Source organism: Silurus aristotelis (assembly GCF_946808225.1).
Source record: "Silurus aristotelis genome assembly, chromosome: 19".
Classification (NCBI taxonomy): Eukaryota; Metazoa; Chordata; class Actinopteri; order Siluriformes; family Siluridae; genus Silurus; species Silurus aristotelis.
The window spans coordinates 13,617,981-13,639,746 of record NC_139592.1 but is presented as its reverse complement, the minus strand read 5'-3'; the positions used below and the strand labels follow the sequence as shown (position 1 = coordinate 13,639,746).

General features: G+C 34.9%; 1 protein-coding gene and 1 long non-coding RNA gene across 3 annotated transcripts in view; both read right to left on the bottom strand.

Moving 5' to 3' along the window:
• Positions 1-1,731: 1,731 nt before the first annotated feature.
• ntsr1 (neurotensin receptor 1 (high affinity)) overlaps positions 1,732-21,766 on the bottom strand; it is a 31,482-nt gene continuing 11,447 nt past the window's right edge. The window contains exons 2-5 of one of the 2 annotated variants that reach the window (XM_083570221.1): positions 18,151-18,352; positions 10,691-10,775; positions 6,950-7,223; positions 1,732-2,003 (exon numbers count right to left, since the gene is read on the bottom strand). In XM_083570221.1, coding sequence (XP_083426347.1) covers positions 6,974-7,223; positions 10,691-10,775; positions 18,151-18,352 — 537 coding nt within the window. In that variant the 3' untranslated portion in view covers positions 1,732-2,003; positions 6,950-6,973. Of the gene's footprint in view, positions 2,004-5,961; positions 7,224-10,690; positions 10,776-18,150; positions 18,353-21,766 lie in introns of those variants that run through there. The other variant, XM_083570220.1, reaches the window with a different exon arrangement.
• LOC310741897 lies at positions 12,394-16,643 on the bottom strand. The gene is made up of 3 exons (XR_014538090.1): positions 15,361-16,643; positions 13,944-15,079; positions 12,394-13,302 (listed from the first exon to the last, which is right to left on the bottom strand). It is a non-coding gene; the product is annotated as an uncharacterized lncRNA (long non-coding RNA).

Sequence of the window (21,766 nt, the reverse complement as noted above, 5' to 3'; positions counted from 1 at the left end):
CTACAGGAAACGTTTGACCTCTGTAATTGCAAACAAAGGCTCCTGTACCAAATATTAACATTGACTTTCTCAGGTGTTCAAATACTTATTTGCAGCTGTATCATACAAATAAATAGTTTAAAAATCATACGTTGTGATTTCTGGATTTTTTTTTTAGATTATGTCTCTCACAGTGGACATGCACCTACGATGACAATTTCAGACCCCTCAATGATTTCTAAGTGGGAGAACTTGCAAAATAGCAGCGTGTTCAAATACTTATTTTCCTCACTGTATATATATATATATATATATATATATATATATAAACAAAAACGATACCATCCCCACAAACATACAATATATACACCGATCAGGCATAACATTATGACCACCTGCCTAATGTTGGGTTGGTCCCACTTTTGCTGCCAAAACAGTCTTGACCCATAGAGGCATGGGCTCCATTAGACCCCTGAAGTTGTGATGTGGTATCTGGCACCCAGATGTTAGCAGCAGATCCTTTAAGTGCTGTAAGATGCAAGGTGGGGCCTCCATAAAACGGACTTGTTTGTCCAGCACATCCCACATATGCTCAATTGGATTGAGATCTGGGGAATTTGGAGGCCAAGTCAACACCTGAAACTCATTGCTGTGCTCCTTAAACCATTCCTGAACCATTTTTGCTTGATCCTGCTGAAGGAGGCCATGGAAGATTGTACATAGTCTGCAACAATGCTTAGGTAGGTAGTACTTGTCCAAGTAATACTGGTCTGTGAATACGCAGCCCCAAACTGTGATGCACTGTGTATTCTGACACCTTTCTATCAAGACCAGCATTAACTTCTTCAGCATTTTTAGCTACAGAAGCTCATCTGTTGGATCAGAACACACAGGCCAGCCTTTGCTCCACATGTGCATCAATGAGCCTTGGATGTTGTTGCCAGTCCACCACTGTTCCTTCCTTGGACCATTTTTTGATAGATACTGACCACTGCAGACCGTGCACACCCCACAAGAGCTGCAATTTTGGATATGCTCTGACCCAGTCATTTAGCCATCACAATTTGGCCCTTGTCAAATCCTTAAGCTTGCCTAATTTTCCTGCTTCTAACACATTAACTTTGAAGACAATATATTAGGGGTTCACCGAGTTCACTCGGTGCCTAATATATCCTACCTACTAACAGGTGGCAAGATGATGAGATAATCAGTGTTATTCATGTCACCTGTGCATACTATATAGCATCCTCATATTTTTTTATATAATAACATATGTAAGTATTTGTTTTATATATCAGTTTTGCTCAATAAGATTGTGGAATTAACTGTAGTTTCTGTGCAATATTAACACAGAAATGTTAGGAGTTTTTAGCATGAGCTTGTGCGAGGGGTCAGTGTTTGTATGTGTGAAATTCAAGAATATCAGGATTTTTATAGAGTTTCTTCTCAGTAGAAAAGTCAGAAAGTTCAAGATGAAGTTCAAATTTATTTCTATAGCGCTTTTCACAATGGACATTGTCTCAAAGCAGCTTTACAGAACTTAAAAATTAAAGGGAATTTTGTGTATTTATCCCTGATCAGCAAGCCTGGGCCGACTGCGGCAAAGAAAAAATCCCTAGATGAATGAGGAAGAAACCTTGAGAGGAACCAGACTCAGAAAGAACACATATGTTGTCTACACACAAGTTGCCCTTTGGTTTATCCAGACATACACATATACATATTATTACAACAATTTGTTATGTACAGACATTTGAAGCACTCATGAGAAAGGCTTTTACAAGATTTTTATGGTCATGACTGAATAGCTCCTGGCTTTCCTAAATAGCACATTTAGACATATTACTTATAAGAATGCTGCTGGCTTTTAGATGCACCTGAAAGAATGATCGACTATCCTATAACATCGGACAGCTGGACAATGCTGTTTATGCTTGTGGAGGTGTAGCCCGATGCATCTGTCACACAGCAGTCACATCCATCACACCGCAGGCTCCATGTAGGGATCAATTCTGCTGAGGACCCTGTGATAAAAGGTCAAACGTGCAGGCTTTGTTGTCTTGTTAGTATGCATGACTGTTTCAGGCAGATTGAACTTCACAACAGATATAATATGATATTTCATAACACTTTGTGTTTTATCTCGATAGCAATGTACCAGGACAATGCAAAAAAAGGATAGTGCAAGAGAAAAATCACCACATGATTGCAATTTATTATATTCCCTTATTTATTTACCTATATTCATGTATTTTCACACAATTCACAAAAAAACTCAAAGCTCATTAGTATTCAGCTTCTGTAGTACATCAGTACAAACTGCAAACTCTAATTTACGGACGCTTACATATACACTAAAAGAACAATATAATTATATTTTTGTACTTTGTATTTTGACACTTTGCTGCTCAGCATGATTTGATAATTCTGATCAGCTTGTTTACAATGTAAAGGAAATTCCAGTATGACATTTTGTATAATTTCTTGTTTTTATGTAGATAATTAAGTTTTGGATATTTACTACTAATAATAATAATAATAATAATAACTTTTTTTAGATTAAGGTTGTGAGAAGGCATTTTATGTGTGGCATATTGTAATTTAAACCAGTATATATGACATTCACTATGTATATATTATTTTTTAGCAGCTGCATTTAAGAGAATTCTAAAAGTCAGGGGTGCTTCCTGTTTTTATTTATTAGACACTTGGTAAAAGTTTTATTTATTGTGTGCCAAGTTGTAGCCTTATGTAGTATCCTTGTACACATACTTATGGATTTTCTGTGCATCCCATTAATATTTTATTAAGAATTATCTGCTATAATAATTATATTATTATTTCATGTTTGCCAAAAAAATAAATGAATAAATAAATAAATATATATATATACCAACAAAACTTTTAGTCTAAATGTATTCTTAGAGAATTCAAAGCACTTTTGTAAGTCCCTCTGGATAAAGATGTCAAATGCCATTAATGTAAATGCAAATAGTTCAAGTTTAGCTAATCATGTCAAAACGGAAATCATGGAAAGCATAATGCAATCAGATTTCACACTTGAATAACTGGACCAATTTTCCTTATAAATGTCTCCAGTCTGAAAAAAGGCAAGTGTGAATATTCAGATAGTCTTTTAGCAATGATGTATAAAGTCTGAAATGTATGCACACTTGGTTCTGAATCAATACTTTACACAAATTTTTTGATGTTTTTTATTTATTTTTGAGTCCTGTATCAATTTCCTAGTCAAATTTAATTATATGACTGGTAAATATATGTCTTAAAATATACCTGCATGACCATAATCACAACAAACACCGGGGAATTTTTTCCAGGCTGATAAAAACCTGGGAGGTGAATCTGCCATGTAGCATCCAAAATTGAGGGTAGATCCTCCTTTATCAACTGAATACAACACTGCTAGGTCCTAAACTAGATGTGGCAGCCTCAGTAGTGGCCAAGAGACATTGGGAAATGATTAACTTGGGGCACTGAATGTGTTTCACGCAATGCTGGTCTCAATGGGATTCACAGTTGCCACAGTGCAAGGAATTTATTTGAGGTTTATTTTCCATTAAATTATTACTAAAGCAACTGTGTTAGGAATTCCTTCAGAAGTTTGTGCAAATGATTATTCAATACTTGAATCCTCCTTTACACTTAATTAAAAATGACGATGTTCAAATAAGACAATAGAAAAAAGTATTTTCCCATTGTAAAATGTCCAATTTCTGTAATATTGGTTTAGTTTTTTCTGAAATATTTTCAGACTAGCATATGCCTATTTTGTTTTGTCTGCTTCACTTTTGATCCTATGTCTCCTTTAATTTACACCGAATACACTGTATATATATCCACTACATCCATAACAGTTTGCATTACCAGTTCTTAAAGCATGTTATTTGTGCATTAACACAACTAACAATGCAATTATTACTCATTATTACTTCACAGTAACACAGGTCTCTATAAATTAAGATGAATACATAGAGAATAAACCTTTTTACAAGTGTCTAATAGGAGCTTTATTAAGCAAAATCTTTCTTTCTTTCTTTCTTTCTTTCTTTCTTTCTTTCTTTCTTTCTTTCTTTCTTTCTTTCTTTCTTTCTTTCTTTCTTTCTTTCTTTCTTTCTTTCTTTCTTTCTTTCTTTCTTTCGGCTTCTCCCATTATGGGTCGCCACAGCGGATCAATCGGATGTCTGATTTGGCACGTTTTTACGCTGGATGCCCTTCCTAATGCAACCCTCCTCATTTATCCGGGCTTGGGACCGGCACTAAGAGTGGCTGGGGTTGGTTCCCTGACCGGGGATCGGACCAGGGCCGCAGCAGTGAGAGCGCCGCATCCTAACCACTAGACCACCAGGGAGCTTTATTAAGCAAAATACACAACCTTAATACAACTAATGTGTGTTATTTCCAAAAATTTTATTTGAGATCTGAGAAATAGCTGAGATTCTGCACTTTAACATCTTTGGTAGTTTCTTGGTGCTTGTACAGTTTTCTTTATTTCCCTGTAAGAGCCTAGTCCACAGTAAAAAATTACTGTGTAATTCATTATGTAATGCACATACTAATTTTTTTAACCACATTGGACAGACATGTTTTATCTACAAACCAAACAAGCATGCAGCACAAATACCATGTAATTGGGAAATGATCTTAGTTTGAAAGGAGAAGACCAAGATATGACAAAAGAAGAACCAGTGAAACAGATATCAACAAGGTGGAAAATGCTTCTCCATTAATTACACTGTATTGTCTTTACCAAATTTAGTTGAAATTAACCTTTTTATAGAAATGTATGTATTTTTCTTATAAAGCTACAAAGTGATCACTTTCTTTAACAGTTCCTGGCAATAGATAGGTATATTTAGATGATTAAAAAAAAAAACAAACAAACAAAAAACCATGAGCTGCTAGAATAGTTTAAATAGTTGCTATTCCAGATAATGCTCCAAATTTTGAAATGTGTTAAACCTATACCAGGTTTTTCCTCCCAATTTTGTTTCTCTTAAAATAATGTGAACTATCGATTAGAATAATATACCAAATAATAATTAACTAGACCTACACACTGAAAATCTAGCGTACTATTAAAAAGAAATAATTACAGGTTATTTTACCATTTCACTGTGCTGATGTACATATTCAGAATAACAAGAATGGTGTCAGTTTCTTTTTCATGTACTACTATGACAGCAGCAAAATTACACATACACCACATAGAGCAGTAATCCTCAATGACATAAAATACACTCACAGGTATATATCACAGGTGACATACACACAGCACAGTATTTTCGGACAGTGAATATATAATACAGAGTAAAACTTTGGTTTTCTCTATGCATTACATTTTCCTTCCAGGACATAATCATTAGTATACAGTTTAGATCATGTTTAATCATTGCCTTTGATACGGCTGGAAATTACAATCAATTATTAAGATTAGTTCTATCTGCCTGATCTAATGGATCTGATCCCTAGAATGAAATTGAATTAGCACAAGTGAAAGCACTAATAAATTCACTCTGCCAAGGCAGCTACTCTGTGCAGGGTAGCAGAACATCTGAACATTATCTAAAAGGCCTTAAATGTATTTAAAATTCAAGATATATTGTATGGTGGATATAAAAATGTGTATACATCCATTTTAAAGCTTTTTATGACTCCTTGACTTATAGAATTCCAATGAGACACAGAGACAGTTGTTACAATGTAATGCAATGCAGGCTAGGAAAAAAAATAAAAACAACAAAATAATCGATGTTCAGCATTCATCTATTTGTTTCAAAGCTAAAGTCAGAAATGATCCTAGTGTTTCATAGCCTCTGAACATGCTTCTTAAGTACATTTTAAACAAATAGACTGATAGATTAATTAGGTTGTTTCACACAAGAAACCTCATAATATTCATTTTTGACACATTGATAATTGCACTGGGATTATGTTAGAGTGAAGAAGATGCAGTGAAGAAGATTTTTCATCAATACTTGAACAAACAACCTTTATGGGAAACAATATTAGCCTTCTCACAGTGTCAGTCTCTGTTGTTGAATTGTACCTTGTCTGTATTATGTCTCTCATCTCGCCTCAATCATTGTACAGTCTTCAGATATAAAACACACCTTAGACTGGCCATGTGTCCATTTATATCAGCACTCCTTTCTTTGCCACACACATCTACTTTGTGCATTATGGAATAATTCCATATTGTTTTAGGTTAATATATTTAATAAATACACTGCAAAAGAGTCTTAATGATCTGTGCTATCTGCAGCATTCCAAAGCACAGATGCAGCAAAGAAGGACATTAGGTTATTTAAGATCTTTAAGATCCTTAAGACATTAAGATCTGATGTCCACAATAAACTACCTTTCACTTACACCACAGAGTTTCAGTGATTAATGGTGCTAAGGAATATCTTTAGTGTCCTTTCTTTTCTTAATTTCTCTGTCACAAAGCATCATTGCGTTGAGCCACTTAGAATTGCCTGAAATTGTGTCAGCTGAAATGCAGCTGCGCTGTTAATTAACCATGTTTTTTTAAAATGCATTTGGTCTGCTTTAAATGTGCTTTGCTAATAGGAGGTGGATTCCGAATAGTCCACTTTCAATGTTTTCATAGCGAATTCTGAGACATTAACTCTACTGTGCCAGTGCAATGATAGAAAAACTGATAAGGAAAAAAAAGTATAAAGATTTATTGTACAGTTATCTTGTGTGTCTTGGAATTTAGATGTATATGAAACTGGACACCCATTTAAATTGCATTTTACAGTATATACAGTATTTACACAATAAAAAAAAAACATGTAAACAGAACCAATGATACAGTACTTAATTAAAATTTTATGCTTAGTTTTGTAAGTTTGCAATGCTGCTTGGATCTTTTTTCTAACCACTAAGGCTAAGGAACTAAAATGATAAAATGTAATAACAGTATCTTTGCTAGGATTACACTTACTTTGTGATGGGCTTTTGCTGTTTATCAGTAGACAGTCTCTTTAATGACATTGGTAGAGAAAGTGTGGTTACTGCAGATGCTGATAGAGTGCCTGGTTAGCATGCGCGTTCGCTTCTTATGTCGGCATGGCAAACAGAAATTGTGCAGTGTGGAGAAGAAGATCTGGCGGTAGTTGGTCGAGACGAGGTTGTACAGGACTGGGTTGATTGCTGAGCTCACATAGAACAGCACGTTGGTGAAAAGGTAGAAGTAATGGTAGAAGTCATAAAGAGTGCTAAGCAGGAGAGAAAAAAGAAATAAAGAAAGACATACTACAGTTACTTGTATGAATATAAACATAAATGTGTTATCACTGTCCAAGTCTTTTTCAATTTCCAACCTAAAACATTTGTTGTCCATTGTCCAAGAAACTATTTATTTTTTTTAAACTGAAATAATGTGACTGGCTGAATACATTTTTTTGTTAAACAAATCCAGATAAAACTATTTTAGTTATTAAATTAAGCCTTATTTGTTTAGGCATCACCAGTCAAATTTAGTTTTTTAAAAAGCCACCAAATTCTTTCTGCCTGAAAAGATTTGAAGCTGAATTTATATACATTAAAACGACCTAATTTAAAATGTGTTGTTTTCAAAAGCCATATGTTTCACTATGTATTTATGTATCATTATTATTAACAATTTAATGTCTTGCAACAATTACATTCCTCAAAAAACCCTGTCTGAAATGCATTGGCTGAAAAGATTGGGGACCTTTGCTCTATCACCTCAGGATTGACACAATATATGCATACCAAAATTTCCCCCACTTAATAGACATGGTCTATTTTAGGGCTATAGCTATTGGTTATTTTAGTAATCAAGTATTCTACTGATTATTCCATCGATTAATCAAGGAAGCAAATAAGAAGCACTTTTTCTTTATTAAAAAACAATACTAAATATACAAGAGAAAATAAGAAAATAATTAATTTGTTTCCTTTTTAGAAAAATAAAAATTATTTATTGTTAAAATTGCATACAAGAATATCTGTAAAAACTAAACCAATTTAGTGCATTTATTTGCCATATTAAATCAAAATGTATATACAAATATATAAATAAAAAATCATTAATAAAAATATAAAAATAAAGAAAGAAAAAGTAAACACACTGTACAAAGTTTTCTTCATGTTTAAGTTTGAAATGATCCCAAACTTTGTCATTTTCTTTGGCCACATTTATTTTTTTAAGTTTGCTTAATTCCGCCTTTTCCTTGCAAAAAAATAAATTAAAAAATGTATGCAATTCTGAGTTTATTTCTCGTAATTCTGACTTCATTCCTCACCATTCTGTTTTTTTTTTCTCTCACAATTCTGACTTTATTTCTCACAACTTCGACCTTATGGTGCATCCACCATGTTGTCGGCCAGAAGTCTGAAGCTGTTTCTACTCACTACTCACTGTTTCACTTTCTACTTCTTACATTTTCAAGCCAGGCTTGTTACTTTAGTTAAAATTTATTTTGTGACATGATCAATATTTTTTTCTTCTCATTGTGCACCATTTTCAGCTATTTTTTTGCCATTTTCAACCTACCACTGGTGTATCATTTCCTGGCTATCACAGACATAAGCTAGCCTATAAAGCTAACAACTAGCAAGGCAGAAGGCAACAACAAGTATAGCTAACGTGGCTCAGACAGAGGGAGTCAGCAACATACATTACTGAGAACAGAGACATTTCTGATCACCTCATCATCATCATCTTTACTCTACAAGTGTTCGATACAGTATGGTGGTTGTTCAGCCTGGATACATTAATTGGATGATGTGAGGTGTGTCATTAAAAGAGGTAGTAATAATGGCTACCTTTTACTTAAGTATATGTCAGAGCCCATAATTATTTATTTAACTTGAGTCAGTACTTAAACTTTTAACTAAATAGAGTCAGAATTGCTTCCCGTGGGCTCACCACCTGCAGGAGGGACCGTAAGGGACGGTGCTGTGAGAATTGGGCAGCAGTCGAAGGCGGGGGCCTGCTTAGACTGCTGCCCCCGCGACCCGAATTACGGATAAGCGGGAGAAAGTGAATGAATGAATGAAGGCAGAATTGGGCTTCCATATGAATCTTCTCATCACCCTTTGCTGTTTTCTCCCCGTTCCTACATCTTTTCATTCTGCAGTGTCTTTTGTGTTTCCTGTCCAAAGTGCTCCAAAGTTAAGTTAAATGTGTGTAGTTAAATGGACTAAACAAAGTTTTATTTGAGTTACTCAAGGAATCGTTTAATAGCAGACTATAAATGAGACTTCCACCAAAGTGGAAGTCTCACCACTACTTGGGGAACTTGTGTTTGCATTCTGATGTTAATGCAGCCTGATTGGATGATAACATATTATTGTGAAAGTCAGCTAACCTCACTTTTTTTTTTCTCTGTCCTACACACTACCTTGCCTCAGCACTTAGCCATAGAAATAACCTTCAGAAAAGGAACAGAAACCATTTATCAATAACTGTGCATACTACCACAAATATAGACAAACATACATCTCTATATTTAATTTCAAGGGGCTCTGCCAAATGATCTTCCAAATGATGTTTCTACAGTTTTAAGTTTTAAGTAATACGCCAATGTTTTCTCGTCACAGTACTATTATTTTAACGAGAGACTGGATAAAAAGGCTAATAAAATTAAAGAAGAACGATGCTCTAGCATATCTTGTCTGACCTTTTATATAGAGCATTTAAAAAAATTTCAATTTTCAAAAACTTTTAAACTATATTAAACATATATTAAGGCAATAAATATTAATAGATTACGCAACTCTATATTTAGGCATTGGAGATATATAGTGCATCTTAAATTGATTTCATTGCACATTCTCTATCTCCCTAAACATATCTGTAATAAGACCTGTTTCATTTAGCCTAATAACACAGAGGATAATAAAACCTGCTTACTGCAAATGTCAAAATAAATCCAAGTATGTGCTGGCATTGATCAAAACCAGTAATTTTCCTCAGATCCACCAAATGATCACTATTAGTGTGCAGTGGGGGAAGGTTATGTGATGTATAGAGTGCTCTCATGCCCAAAATGTCTTCAGTGGAACACTTCTGTAATGGATTGGTGGACACTCTTTAGAGCATTTCAGGAATTATATTCCAGCTTCTAAATATGTTTCGGAAAACTGCCAAACACCTGTAAGCTACCACTCAATTAATTCAGTGCCCACACTGCATGTAACATAAATTGCAGAAAGCAGATAATTCACAGTTCTGAGGCTGTCATCTGCTAGAGAGATAGATAGATAAGCTTTCTAAACCCATGTATCTGAAGGCCTGTAATGAACTCATGAGGCATAATATGGATGTTGAATATAGCTTAGTGTATGTTTGATGTTGGGAGCAAAACACTGTATCTATGTGTGACTATGATAGTAAATAACCCCCCGCTGTAGAAGACATTTTCCGGTTGGGCCCCGCTGATTCCATTTGCTTTGAAGACGCCTCAGGGCACTTCTTGGATTCACCCCAAGTCATAAAGAATCCATTCCATGCTACATAGACTGTTACAAACAACCCCTTGGCCTTAGGAAAGGCTTTAAAAATAAACATGCTCATATCCGCGCTGTATATTTGATCATGTAGTTATGGTTTTACTGCTGATTCAGTCAGCGGGTAATAGCTCGGCAGGCATTTAAGATGTTTATGGTGTAGATTTTCGACCAAATGTTCAGGGCAGAATCTTAAAATACTCACTCAGTCCAATCATTCACATAACAGTACATCAGACGACGGGCATGATAGGGTAGCCAGCAGACAACAAACGCAATAACTACAGCTCCTGGAAAGAAAAGATGAACAATTAACATTGTTATTCATAACAATTTTGCTGGCACATGTGAAACACACTGTGGATTTTCTCGTTGATGACAAAACAATTCACATTGAGAATGTTAAATTTATTTTATAGCACTGTATCCATCTGCCCATCCATGCTAGCTCAGTGTGCATCTCAGGTTTGATATGGCTGATGTTTTTTGTCAAACAAATTATTTTGTTTCAGAGGGTTTATGAAGACCATTATTATTATAATCAAACTGAAATTTTGTCCAAAAACAAAGGGAAAAGAACATGCCGTATTTATGGTTCATATTATGATGGTAAAAACTGTACAAATAAATATCATGGCCTCTGTGCAAAGTTTTATCTTACATTTTGAACTGACTTACTATTCTTATTCTCTAATTATTCTTATTTATATTGTGCACGTAGCACAGAATGTGCATGTGGTTCATGATATGATGGTGAGCCAGGATTTCATTAGAAGGATAATACTGTAAATCACACCCATCTTGACTAGAAGTCAATGCAGCAGATGTGTTAAGCCCTATGTCATTTTATGACCTTGAGAACCAAAGCAAGTCCACACGTCATGATAATTAAGACGCCAGTCTCCATTTTCACATTAAGATGTAGAGTATCTAGATTAATAGCTAAAGCTGCTGTGACAAAAACTGTTACATTGTTTACATTGATACTTTATGCACAATTGACATATCAGTAAACATAATTAATTAATCAGACATGTTTTTCAAAAATTTTCTTTTTACATGTTCATCTATATTCATCATGTACACATTTTTTTTCATTTTTCCTAAAACACTTATTAAAATATTGATCATATTTCTAACGTACACATTCATCATCAGGTCTATCCACAGAAAAATAAAGCAGTCAGACTCCATTTTCATTTTTCATCCAACTTCATTTTGTTCTAAACAAACACTGATTAAAAAAAAAAAAAATAATAATAATAATAATATATATTTTATATTTGTATATATAATTATAATAATGAAATTAAACTGAGAACCAGGTTACTCCAACATGTGTTATATCATTTTATTCAAATTTAATTTTCAAATTATAGCATTATAGTTAAATGAACAACAATTGCTACTAGTTATAATAAACTCTGTAAATCTCCTAAAACATCTCAACATCCCAAATAAGGCTGCTTATTCAGCCTAATAACAGAGAATAATAAAAATGACTGCAAATGTCAAAATAAATCTAAGTGCTAGCACAGTCTTTGCCCAACTAGCTCATTGCATACTGTCCTGGCATTTTTATAAGACAAACAGCTTACATAACGCATTCAAATAAAGAACCACAAAACCCATAATATCTGCTCTAGCAAAAGCAGGTGTATTAGCAGAGGTTTGCTTGTTAATTATGGATAATCTGACTGACTAGCTAAATTAGATGAACAGCATTAACCTGCTTTGTCAAATGCACAGTAAACTAGGGCTGTAGCTATCGATTATTTTAGTAATCTATAGTATTCTACTGATTAGTCCATCGATTAATCAAGTAATTGGATAAGAAGTACTTTTTCTTTATTAAAGAGCAATCCTAAATATACAAGAGAAAATAAAACTGGTCTTTTAAAATGAACAAGTAATTTGTTTCCTTTTTTTTTTTTTTTTTTTTTTTTTTTTTAGGAAATTAACATTTTAATTGCCAAAATTGCATACAAGAATATCTGTAAAAACTAAACCCATTTAGTGCATTTAATTGAAATATTACATCAAAATGTAAATACAAATATATCAATAATAAAAAAAATCATAAATAAAAATATAAATATAACTTTCAGATTTAGTTTGAAATGATCCCAAACTTTGGAATCTCTCTGTCCCATTTTTTGGCCTGAATCCTATGGAAGCCCGTTTCTGCCACATGAAAAGTTTGCCTAATTACGGGTTTTTTTCGCAATTCCAAATTAATTTTTCATAATCATTCCTTTCAATTCTGACTTTTTTTCCTTGCAATTCTTTATTTATCATACATCCAACATTTTTGGTGCATCCACTGGTAACCATGTTGTCGGACTGAAGTTTGAAGCTGTTGGTGTATGAACGAGGCCTCCTCTGCTTCATCTGTCTTGTTCCGTCTCCTCCAGAGCTGATTGTTAGACAGAGTGATTTTAACGAATAGCATGGACAAACTCAGGAAGATTATTATTAAAATGTGGGGTCTTGGCCTTCCAGCTATTAAAGACTTGATCGCATGATAAGATTAAAACTCATTCTACTAAAAAACCTCACAGACCCCCTATAATCATTATCTATTGGTTGCAATCATTTGCAGCAAGTAACTGCAAATGTAGATAACAAATGTGGAGCAAAGAAATAAAATGCTTTGACACTTTGCTTAATTGGCTAGGTTGTAGCATGTAGTTAGCATTTATTATTGTAGAAATCGAAAGTTATTGACTGAACTCTAGCACCAGTGTAATAATGTGAACTATCTAGCTGATTTATGACATGATTTATACTAACCCAAGATATGTTATACAGTGGAACCTGGTTATGTCGCCGGCCTAGGGGACGCCAAAAAGCGTCGAGATAACCGATGATCGAGATAAACGAAAACCAATATGGTGGCAATATATTAACGTGCTTGAAATTTCAAGCTATATAAAGCGCCACACTGGGCAGCAACGTGGTGCAGACAGTGTGAACATGGAATACAGCAGGATCAGGGTAATCCGGGGTGCCGCTGAGAGAATGCGGAGTCCGAGAACAAGGGTACGTAGCGGGATACGTATACGCGATCACACAGACCGCCATGAACCGACATGAACCAACACATACGATCATGCACAAACAATGACGGACCGCGGGTGTGTGGAGGTGAGGGGCTTAAATAGGAGATGGGATGAGTGAGTGAATAAGAGTCAGGTGTGTGTGAACAGCATGACTGCGAGGAGCGCATGGGAGAAGAAGCAGGGTGCTTCGGTGAATGCCGCCGCCGAAGGGGGTGTGGCAGGGGGATTCCTGCCTCGAGATATTAGGGTTCGGCGACTTAAAAAAATCGACATAACCGATTAAAAAAAGGAGGAAAAAAAAAGCGAGAATTTGCCGGTCCCACTTCAAAAACGTCGACTTGATAGGGTTGGCGAGTTAACCGAGGTCGAGATAAGTGGGTTCGACTGTATACTTACCTAACTGCACAGATCAAAAATGTGAAACCTAACTAACCCCTCCACATTAATTTAGAGCATTTCAGCTTTTAAATATTTGTTCTCAGGGGATTATGCAAAATAAATTTGTTCTTATGCTCTGTTAGCTGAGTGGTCACTGTGACTTCATTGTCAGTGATATCAAAATGAGACCAGTGTCTTCATGTCGTGTGGTTAGTGTCGAAATCTAAAGAATGATTACAGTGCGGTTGAGCATTATATCCATTTAAACTGATCTTGTCCTTTTGTGTACTTCTGATTCACATTTATTCAGAAAGTTACTTGGCATTAAACAAATAAACATCACATGAATAATTCATAAAGCACTTATAAATTAGCTTTCTGTTGAAATATAACAAGAATATCGAATCTAAATGGAATGGATTGTGGTTCTTTAACCTTATTAGCATATGAATTGGACTTGAGACTGCTTTCTTTATTTCTCTCTTTCTCTCTCTCTCTCTCTCTCTCTCTCTCTCTCTCTCTCTCTCTCTCTGTTGTTCTCTCCCTCTATTAATTTGTGTACTTGTGTAGATCATTTCACTTTGTGCCAAAAATATTGCTGAACTATGCAACTACCTCAGCATTAATTCCCAGTATGACCGACTTTTCGCTATTTCTTTCCTTTAAACAAGTGTATGAGATCTCAGATGTAGAAATCTCTTTTCAGTACTCAAAGTAAGTGCCTATATTGGAACCAGTTTAACTCTGAAAGCAAATGCTTCTCCAGAGAGCCTTTGGCTTACCCTGTTCTATCAGAGGACTCAGGCTTTTACTTGGCTTTTATATAGGCTGAATTTAATTTAGGGAGAAATTCAGTAAATAGAGGAGAATAAACACTGTGACCCTAAAACATTTTTAGTATGTTGTGACCCTGCAAAAAGGCAAGACTTCTCCATGGATTGGATGTAATTGCAAAGTGCCAATGACTTTCAGATTTACAATGTTGTGGATCAGTGCATCTGCTAGACAGCAAAGCTGGAAAATCTGTTTTGCAGTGTGATCTATGGCCTGTGATTGTCTGGGAGATTTTTTGTCTGGAAATTGCACAGCACTTCACCACTGGCTTTCAATGACCCACAAGGAAAAAGAAGCAAATAAGAGGCAAATATGTATTTCTGTTGTTTTTTTTTTTAAAAAACCCATTTTATTTATTAATTAACATATATAACATTATAATGGAATTTCAATATATGATTTATAAATAAAGGTGTGTGTGTGTGTGTGTGTGTGTGTGTGTGTGTGTGTGTGTGTGTGTCTGGAAAAAAACTTAATGTGGCCATTTATTTTTATTTAATTCAATCATTTTTTTTTTTTTTTTTTTTTACATTTTCCTAATGAAACCAAAATTACTCATAAAATTAGTTCATGCCCACCTACCTTTACTTATGTAATATACTTTTTTTTCATCAAGAAATGCATCTGAGGCTGAAATTATACATGGGACTATAATGTACTACTAATTTTAAATTGATTGATTATCTCACTTTTACCTATCATAGACCTATTCAAAGAAGTTAAGAGAGAAAACTGGGCCATCAAAATTTTTTAGGCTGACTGACAGCATTTACTGCTGCATTTGGTAAAATGACTTCTTTTCAAAGTTCCATGTGATCTTTACAGGCATCCATCCAAATGTACAAAGTAGCCTAAATAATTGGTGCACAGCTTTTCTGTTAAATCTATTTTCTTATAAAACAGCTGAAAACATTACAACATTAAAAGAAAGCAAACCTTAAATTTGAAGATAAATAATAATCTACCTCTAAAAACCAAGCAGCAGTTTAGATTAAGTGGTCTTGAGTCTCCTCTTCTCAGTAAGTGGTGTTAACCCTAAGGTATTAAATAAATCTCCTGCCATATTAAAAGCTTGTGTAAAACCTGCACAGCTTGAAAGCAGCAGCCTTTTCTATAAAATGGAGATTATACGATGTTGACACAGCGCAGCGGATCGCACAGTAGAGACTTACAGTAGGTACCCGGGCATCTCAGGAAAAATCAGTTATCGGGAGAGAAATTACCTTTTTGTATGTAGAATTAATGTATTTCATGGATCATTTCTGAGTAATAGCTGCATAATATTCTCTTTTACAATAAAAAAAAATGTGTTGCATTTGTATTTAACTGAACCTATCATTTGTTATTTATTAAATTTTTGCTGATCCTTTGAAGAAGCACAACTTAAAAAATTTTTTTTGTATGGAAGTAGTGGTCCATACAGATAGTAAAAGGCAGGGTGCTCAGGTGGTTCAGGAGCCTGTTTTCAAAAGGTACATGCAAAGATGAAACAGTTGCTATAGTGTAAAGAAAAACAAGCATTTTCTTTCGCCTTTAACCCCATCATGATAGATGGTGGCAATCTTGCCAACATTACCTAAGTGAATCTTGGTGTTTTATGATCTGCCATATCAGCTTCGATCTTGCAGGTTCTTTATTAGTGCCTATAATAATAAAATCTACAGCTAAGAGCAGAGCTTTTTCCCCACAAAGCCCTTGGCTATGTAATACATAGGTCACATAGGTTTGTTTATGGTGAAGAGGCAAGATGCCTTAAGTCCCACTGGGCCCACTAATGCATGTCTTCCCTTTTGAATCTTCCTTTAAGCTATGCTCACATTGCATACCCCTGTAAACCACTTTATTATAAGCTTATATAATAATCTTTCCCACTCTCTGTCTTTCTTTTTCCATCTTATGTGCTAGCTATATCTTTACTCCTGTTGCCTGATGTAATGTTGGTACCTGATTGTAACCCACTCCTACTGCTGTGACTGCTTTTACCCTCAGGACCTGTCTGATTCATCTTGATATCTCTGCTTGAAAATGGATACTTGTGTTTGTGCAACTCTCCCTCTGCATCTGTTGATGGTTACATGTGGAAACTCTAATGGTTGCACTTCCAAAAAAAAACCCCAAGTTTTACCCTTACTTGAATCAATAATCTCTCAATTTATACTGTACACACTTGTATCTAAGACCTGAGGGTGTAGCTACTAAGACTAATGCCCATACTGAGCATTCTTTCATATGCATTTGTGTTTAAATAGTCCCCTATTTAATCATTGTGAAATAGTAGTGATTAATAATAATTCCACTATCTAGGGTCAACTAGAAAATATGCATTCGCTTTTGGAATCCTGGTTATCTCAAGATTTCTCAAAAATATTTTTCCTTGCCACTGTGGCCAATGACTTGCTCAATAGAAATAGAAATAGAAATCTTAATATGGATATTTGTGAAAATGTCTATTGTAAAAGCACTATACAAATAAAGTTAAACTGAAATAGCCAGACCTCACAACTGCAGTCCTCCCTCCCCTACCACATCCTGCAATCAAACCTCCAAATATCCTGCCTTCAAAGACATGAATATACAAAATTCAATAGTGTTAGAGACCAGTCCAGAAAGTGCATGTGTGTATAACACTAATTAATAAAATAATGAATATTCTTGATTAAAGATAGTGGTGGCTAGAAAGAAAACTGTCTAAATTACTCAGGCAATTTTTGTAATATTGTTGCCTCATACAGTTATGCTGAAAAGAAAGTACGTTCTCTGTCAATTACATTTTTATTTATATATTACTTATTATAATATATTATTATAGCTTAATAAATGATGTGGTCCCCACCAACTACTGTACACAAACAGTATTACAACAACACAAACGCAACAGATTTCTAAAATATATAGTCATTGCTAGAACCTTCACTTCCTTCTTCCAAAAACATTTACAGAGTAAATAGCAGCCAGGTGTTGATAATGAAATTTACAAGATCAGGTAATCTGATCAGGAGGTACCTCTATAAATACAAATCTTTTGAAAATTAAATGACAATAATTTTTTTGCATTGAAAATTTATGGCTACATTATGCTCATTAGAAATTACACCAACTGTGGTTTTAGAGGAGCATTTGTGTCCTGCTTATCAGAAGTTTATAAGGCCATTTCCAAGAATTCTAAATGCACTATTCCACAATGAAAAGAAGTGAAATTTTATTTTTTTTGTCATTAGATTATTTGTAATTATTTGTTTATGGAAATTGTTAAGATCACACAGTTATAATTTAGCCCCTGACAAATAAAATATAAAGAACAAATGGAAGTTGTACATTCTTATTTACATAGTGGTAATGTTTTCAAGTGTAAGCAATTTGTACATTGCAAAGTTATCTGACTGTTACTTACGCAATACCAGAACACCATGGCGAAGAGACTGGGCACGGTTAGGCTCCACAGCAACACTGAGGGTAGTAGCATTACCCCCAACCAGGCAGACTCGGTTGTCCTGAGCTGCCTCACGAAACATACGTAGAAGCTGATTGGCAATGACTCCATTCAGCACTGAGATCAGACCCATTGGAACAACAAATGAAAGGAATGCATTCACCTAATTGGACAGAGAAGAAAATGTAATAAAAGATGTGGACTCTTTTGAAACATTTTGTTTTTAAAGGTTGTTAGGTTATTTAGTCACATTCAATAGGAAGGCTGCTAGAAGTGTTCACAGAATGTCTGGTTAAGACCAATGACCTTGAGTGAAATAATTAGGGTTATGGAACTGTAATAGTTCAACAAAAAATTCTTTTTTTTTCAGTTTTGCAGCCTTATAATAGAGCATGTTCCGTTGTTTCTGGGGATGTAGCCATAGCATTGCAATAACAAATAAAAAAATTAGAGAATACCAATTTTTAATCATTAATGTGTCTATTTCTTTGTTAATTGCTAAGCAGCATTAGCATGTTTTGACCCCTGATTGCTAAGCTATTTAAAAGATAAAAAGCTTAGCAATCAGGAGTAAAAAAAAAGCTAATATATATATATATATATATATATATATATATATATATATATATATATATATATATATATATATATATATATATATATTAAATCAGACAAAAATAATAAAAAACACTTAGTTATCCTATTCTATTTGTCTGATTTAATGTGTGAACTATTCCCTATACCATGAATTCCATGGGCATTGCTTACAAAAATTGACAATTCCCTTTTGTATAAAGAGCCTTTTTTAATACAGCCCAATTGGCTCGGATAACTAAGTGTGTCAAAGAATTAAAAGATTGGATGACACATAAACTTATTATTATTAAATTCTGATAGGACAGAGATTTTGCTCATCAGCCCAAAAACCAGTACACAGAAGCTCCAGCATTTCAACCTGCATTTAGAAGGATGTTCTGTAAACACTGGTTCAACAGTAAAAGACCAGGAAGTTATTTGAGACAGCAACTTGTCTTTTAAAAATTATATCAACCATATTACAAAAACAGCCTTCTTCCACCTTAGAAATATTGCTAAGCTAAGAAACATGTTGTCTATATCTGATGCAAAAACTCTTGTCTATGTGTTCATGACCTCCATTATTAAACAAGCTACAGTAGTCCAGAATGCAGCAGCCACAAGGTCGAGAAAATATGATCATATAACCCCAATCTCATCCCTACACTGGCTACTGGTTAAGCTTCGAATTGACTGCAAACTACTGCTACTTACTCACAAAGCCCTAAACGGTTTAGATCCCATGTATCTTTCCAGTTTTTTTTAACATGCTACAATCCGTCATGCTCCTTGAGATCTCAAAACTCTGGACTTTTAGTAGTACCTAAAATAGCAAAGTAAACTAAAGGTGGTAGAGCATTCTCACATTTAGCTCCTAAATTCTGGAATAGTTTTCCTGACAATGTTTGGGGCTTAGACACACTTTTCCAGTTTAAGTGCAGATTAAAGACGTTTATGTTTAGCAAGTCCTACACATAACACACATCACATATAACCTTGTGCTCCAGTACATTTGATCACATTCACATTATCAACTTGTTTGTTAATATCATGAACAGCATCTACGATAATTCCTCTTCACTGCTTCTCTCTCTTTACCCATCTCGAGGCATCCTGAGGTTGCGCCAGTCACGTCCCACCTCATGAAAATTGTGGACCTTTAAAGCAGTAGATGCCGACCCCACAAACATCCCGAACCATCTAGACGTACCAGCGCCATTTGGATACCACTTCATGTGGAGTTTGGACATTGGACCTCTTGGAGTGTTTAAAGGCCCTGGCGTGGAGAAACTGGTGTTGGATCTATAATGATCGCAAATGTTGAGCTATTTTATGAGTTGCTCAGTAGATCCTGGTTCCATACCTCAAAAGACTGTATAAGACTGTAGAAAGGACATTACTCATAATCTTACACTCCAGTTCCCATTTTAGTTCTCACTATCCAGTGTTCTGTATTGTTTAAAGACTATAATCACACTCTTGATGTCACCCAAACAAGGCTGGGTTCCCCTTTTGAGTTTGGTTCCTCTCAAGGTTTCTTCCTCATAAGATCTAAGGGAGTTTTTCCTTACCACAGTTGCCATGGCTTGCTTATCAGGGATAAATACACCTTGTTCACCTTAACTGTTAAATTTTGTAAAGCTGCTTCGAGAAAATATCTGTTGTGAAAAGCGCTATAGAAATAAACTTGACTTGACTGGACTTTAATGAAAAGAATGTGATCCTTACTAAAGGTGAGCTCCACTAAAGTGCTTACACTTATTTGATGTGCAAAACCATTTTTGTTTTAAATATAAAAGAAACAAATTGACTATTTTGTATTACTGTTTGAATAACAAAATGGAAAAATCATGCAAATACTGACTGAATAAAAGCATGACAATGCAATAAAATTTAGCAGAAATAAGTATAGTCACAAATTGCCTTATAATTGCTTTGGTCTATTTCACAAGATCACTAAAGGAGGTAGACTGGAATTGTCACAAAGGTTAATGATGCTTTATCTGGAAAACTACAGAAGACATAAGGCTTTCCTCAAGATTGATGCTTATTTGTTTACTTTGTTTTGTTTAATGGTTGCATATAATTTAAGAACTGAGACTTTGATTCCATTCAAATGACTTTATGTGCAGATGCCATTGCCGCATGCAAAGCATTAAGTCTACAATCTAGTAAGATACAGCAGTAGTCCCCAACCCCTGGGCCATGGACCAGCACCGGTCCGTGGGTCAATTGGTACCCGGGCCACACAGAAAGAATACATAACTTACAATATTTCCGTTATATGTATTATCTGATTTTGAATGATGTTTTATTTTGGAAATTAACCGGATTCTCTACACCACATCTGTCTATGATTCACTCTTGATTCATGTCGAGATGCTTGCCTCGGTCATAAGTCTTACCTACATCCGCTACCTTCTTAAAGGGGCTGCCTCATTTAAGTTAATTTCTTTTCCTCATTAATGTACACATAGCACCCGATATTGAAAGAAAAACACAAAATTGTTGACATGATGCAGATTTATTAAAAAAGAAAAACTGAAATATCACATGGTCCTAATTATTCAGACCCTTTGCTGTGACACTTATATATTTAACTCAGGTGCTATCCATTTCTTCTGATCACCCTTGAGATGGTTCTACACCTTCATTTGAGTCCAGCTGTGTTTGATTATACTGATTGGACTTGATTAGGAAAGCCACACACCTGTCTATATAAGACCTTACAGATCAAAATGCATGTCAGAGAAAATGAGAATAATGAGATCAAAGGAACTGCCTGAAGAGCTCGGAGACATAATTGTGGCAAGGCACAGATCTGGCCAAGGTTACAAAATTTTTTGCTGCACTTTTTGCTGGTTCCTAAGAGCACAGAGGCCTCCATAATCCTTAAATGGAAGACGTTAGGGACGACCAGAACCCTTCCTAGAGCTGCCCATTTGGCCAAACTGAGCTATCGGGGGAGAAGAGCCTTGGTGAGAAAGGTAAAGAAGAACCC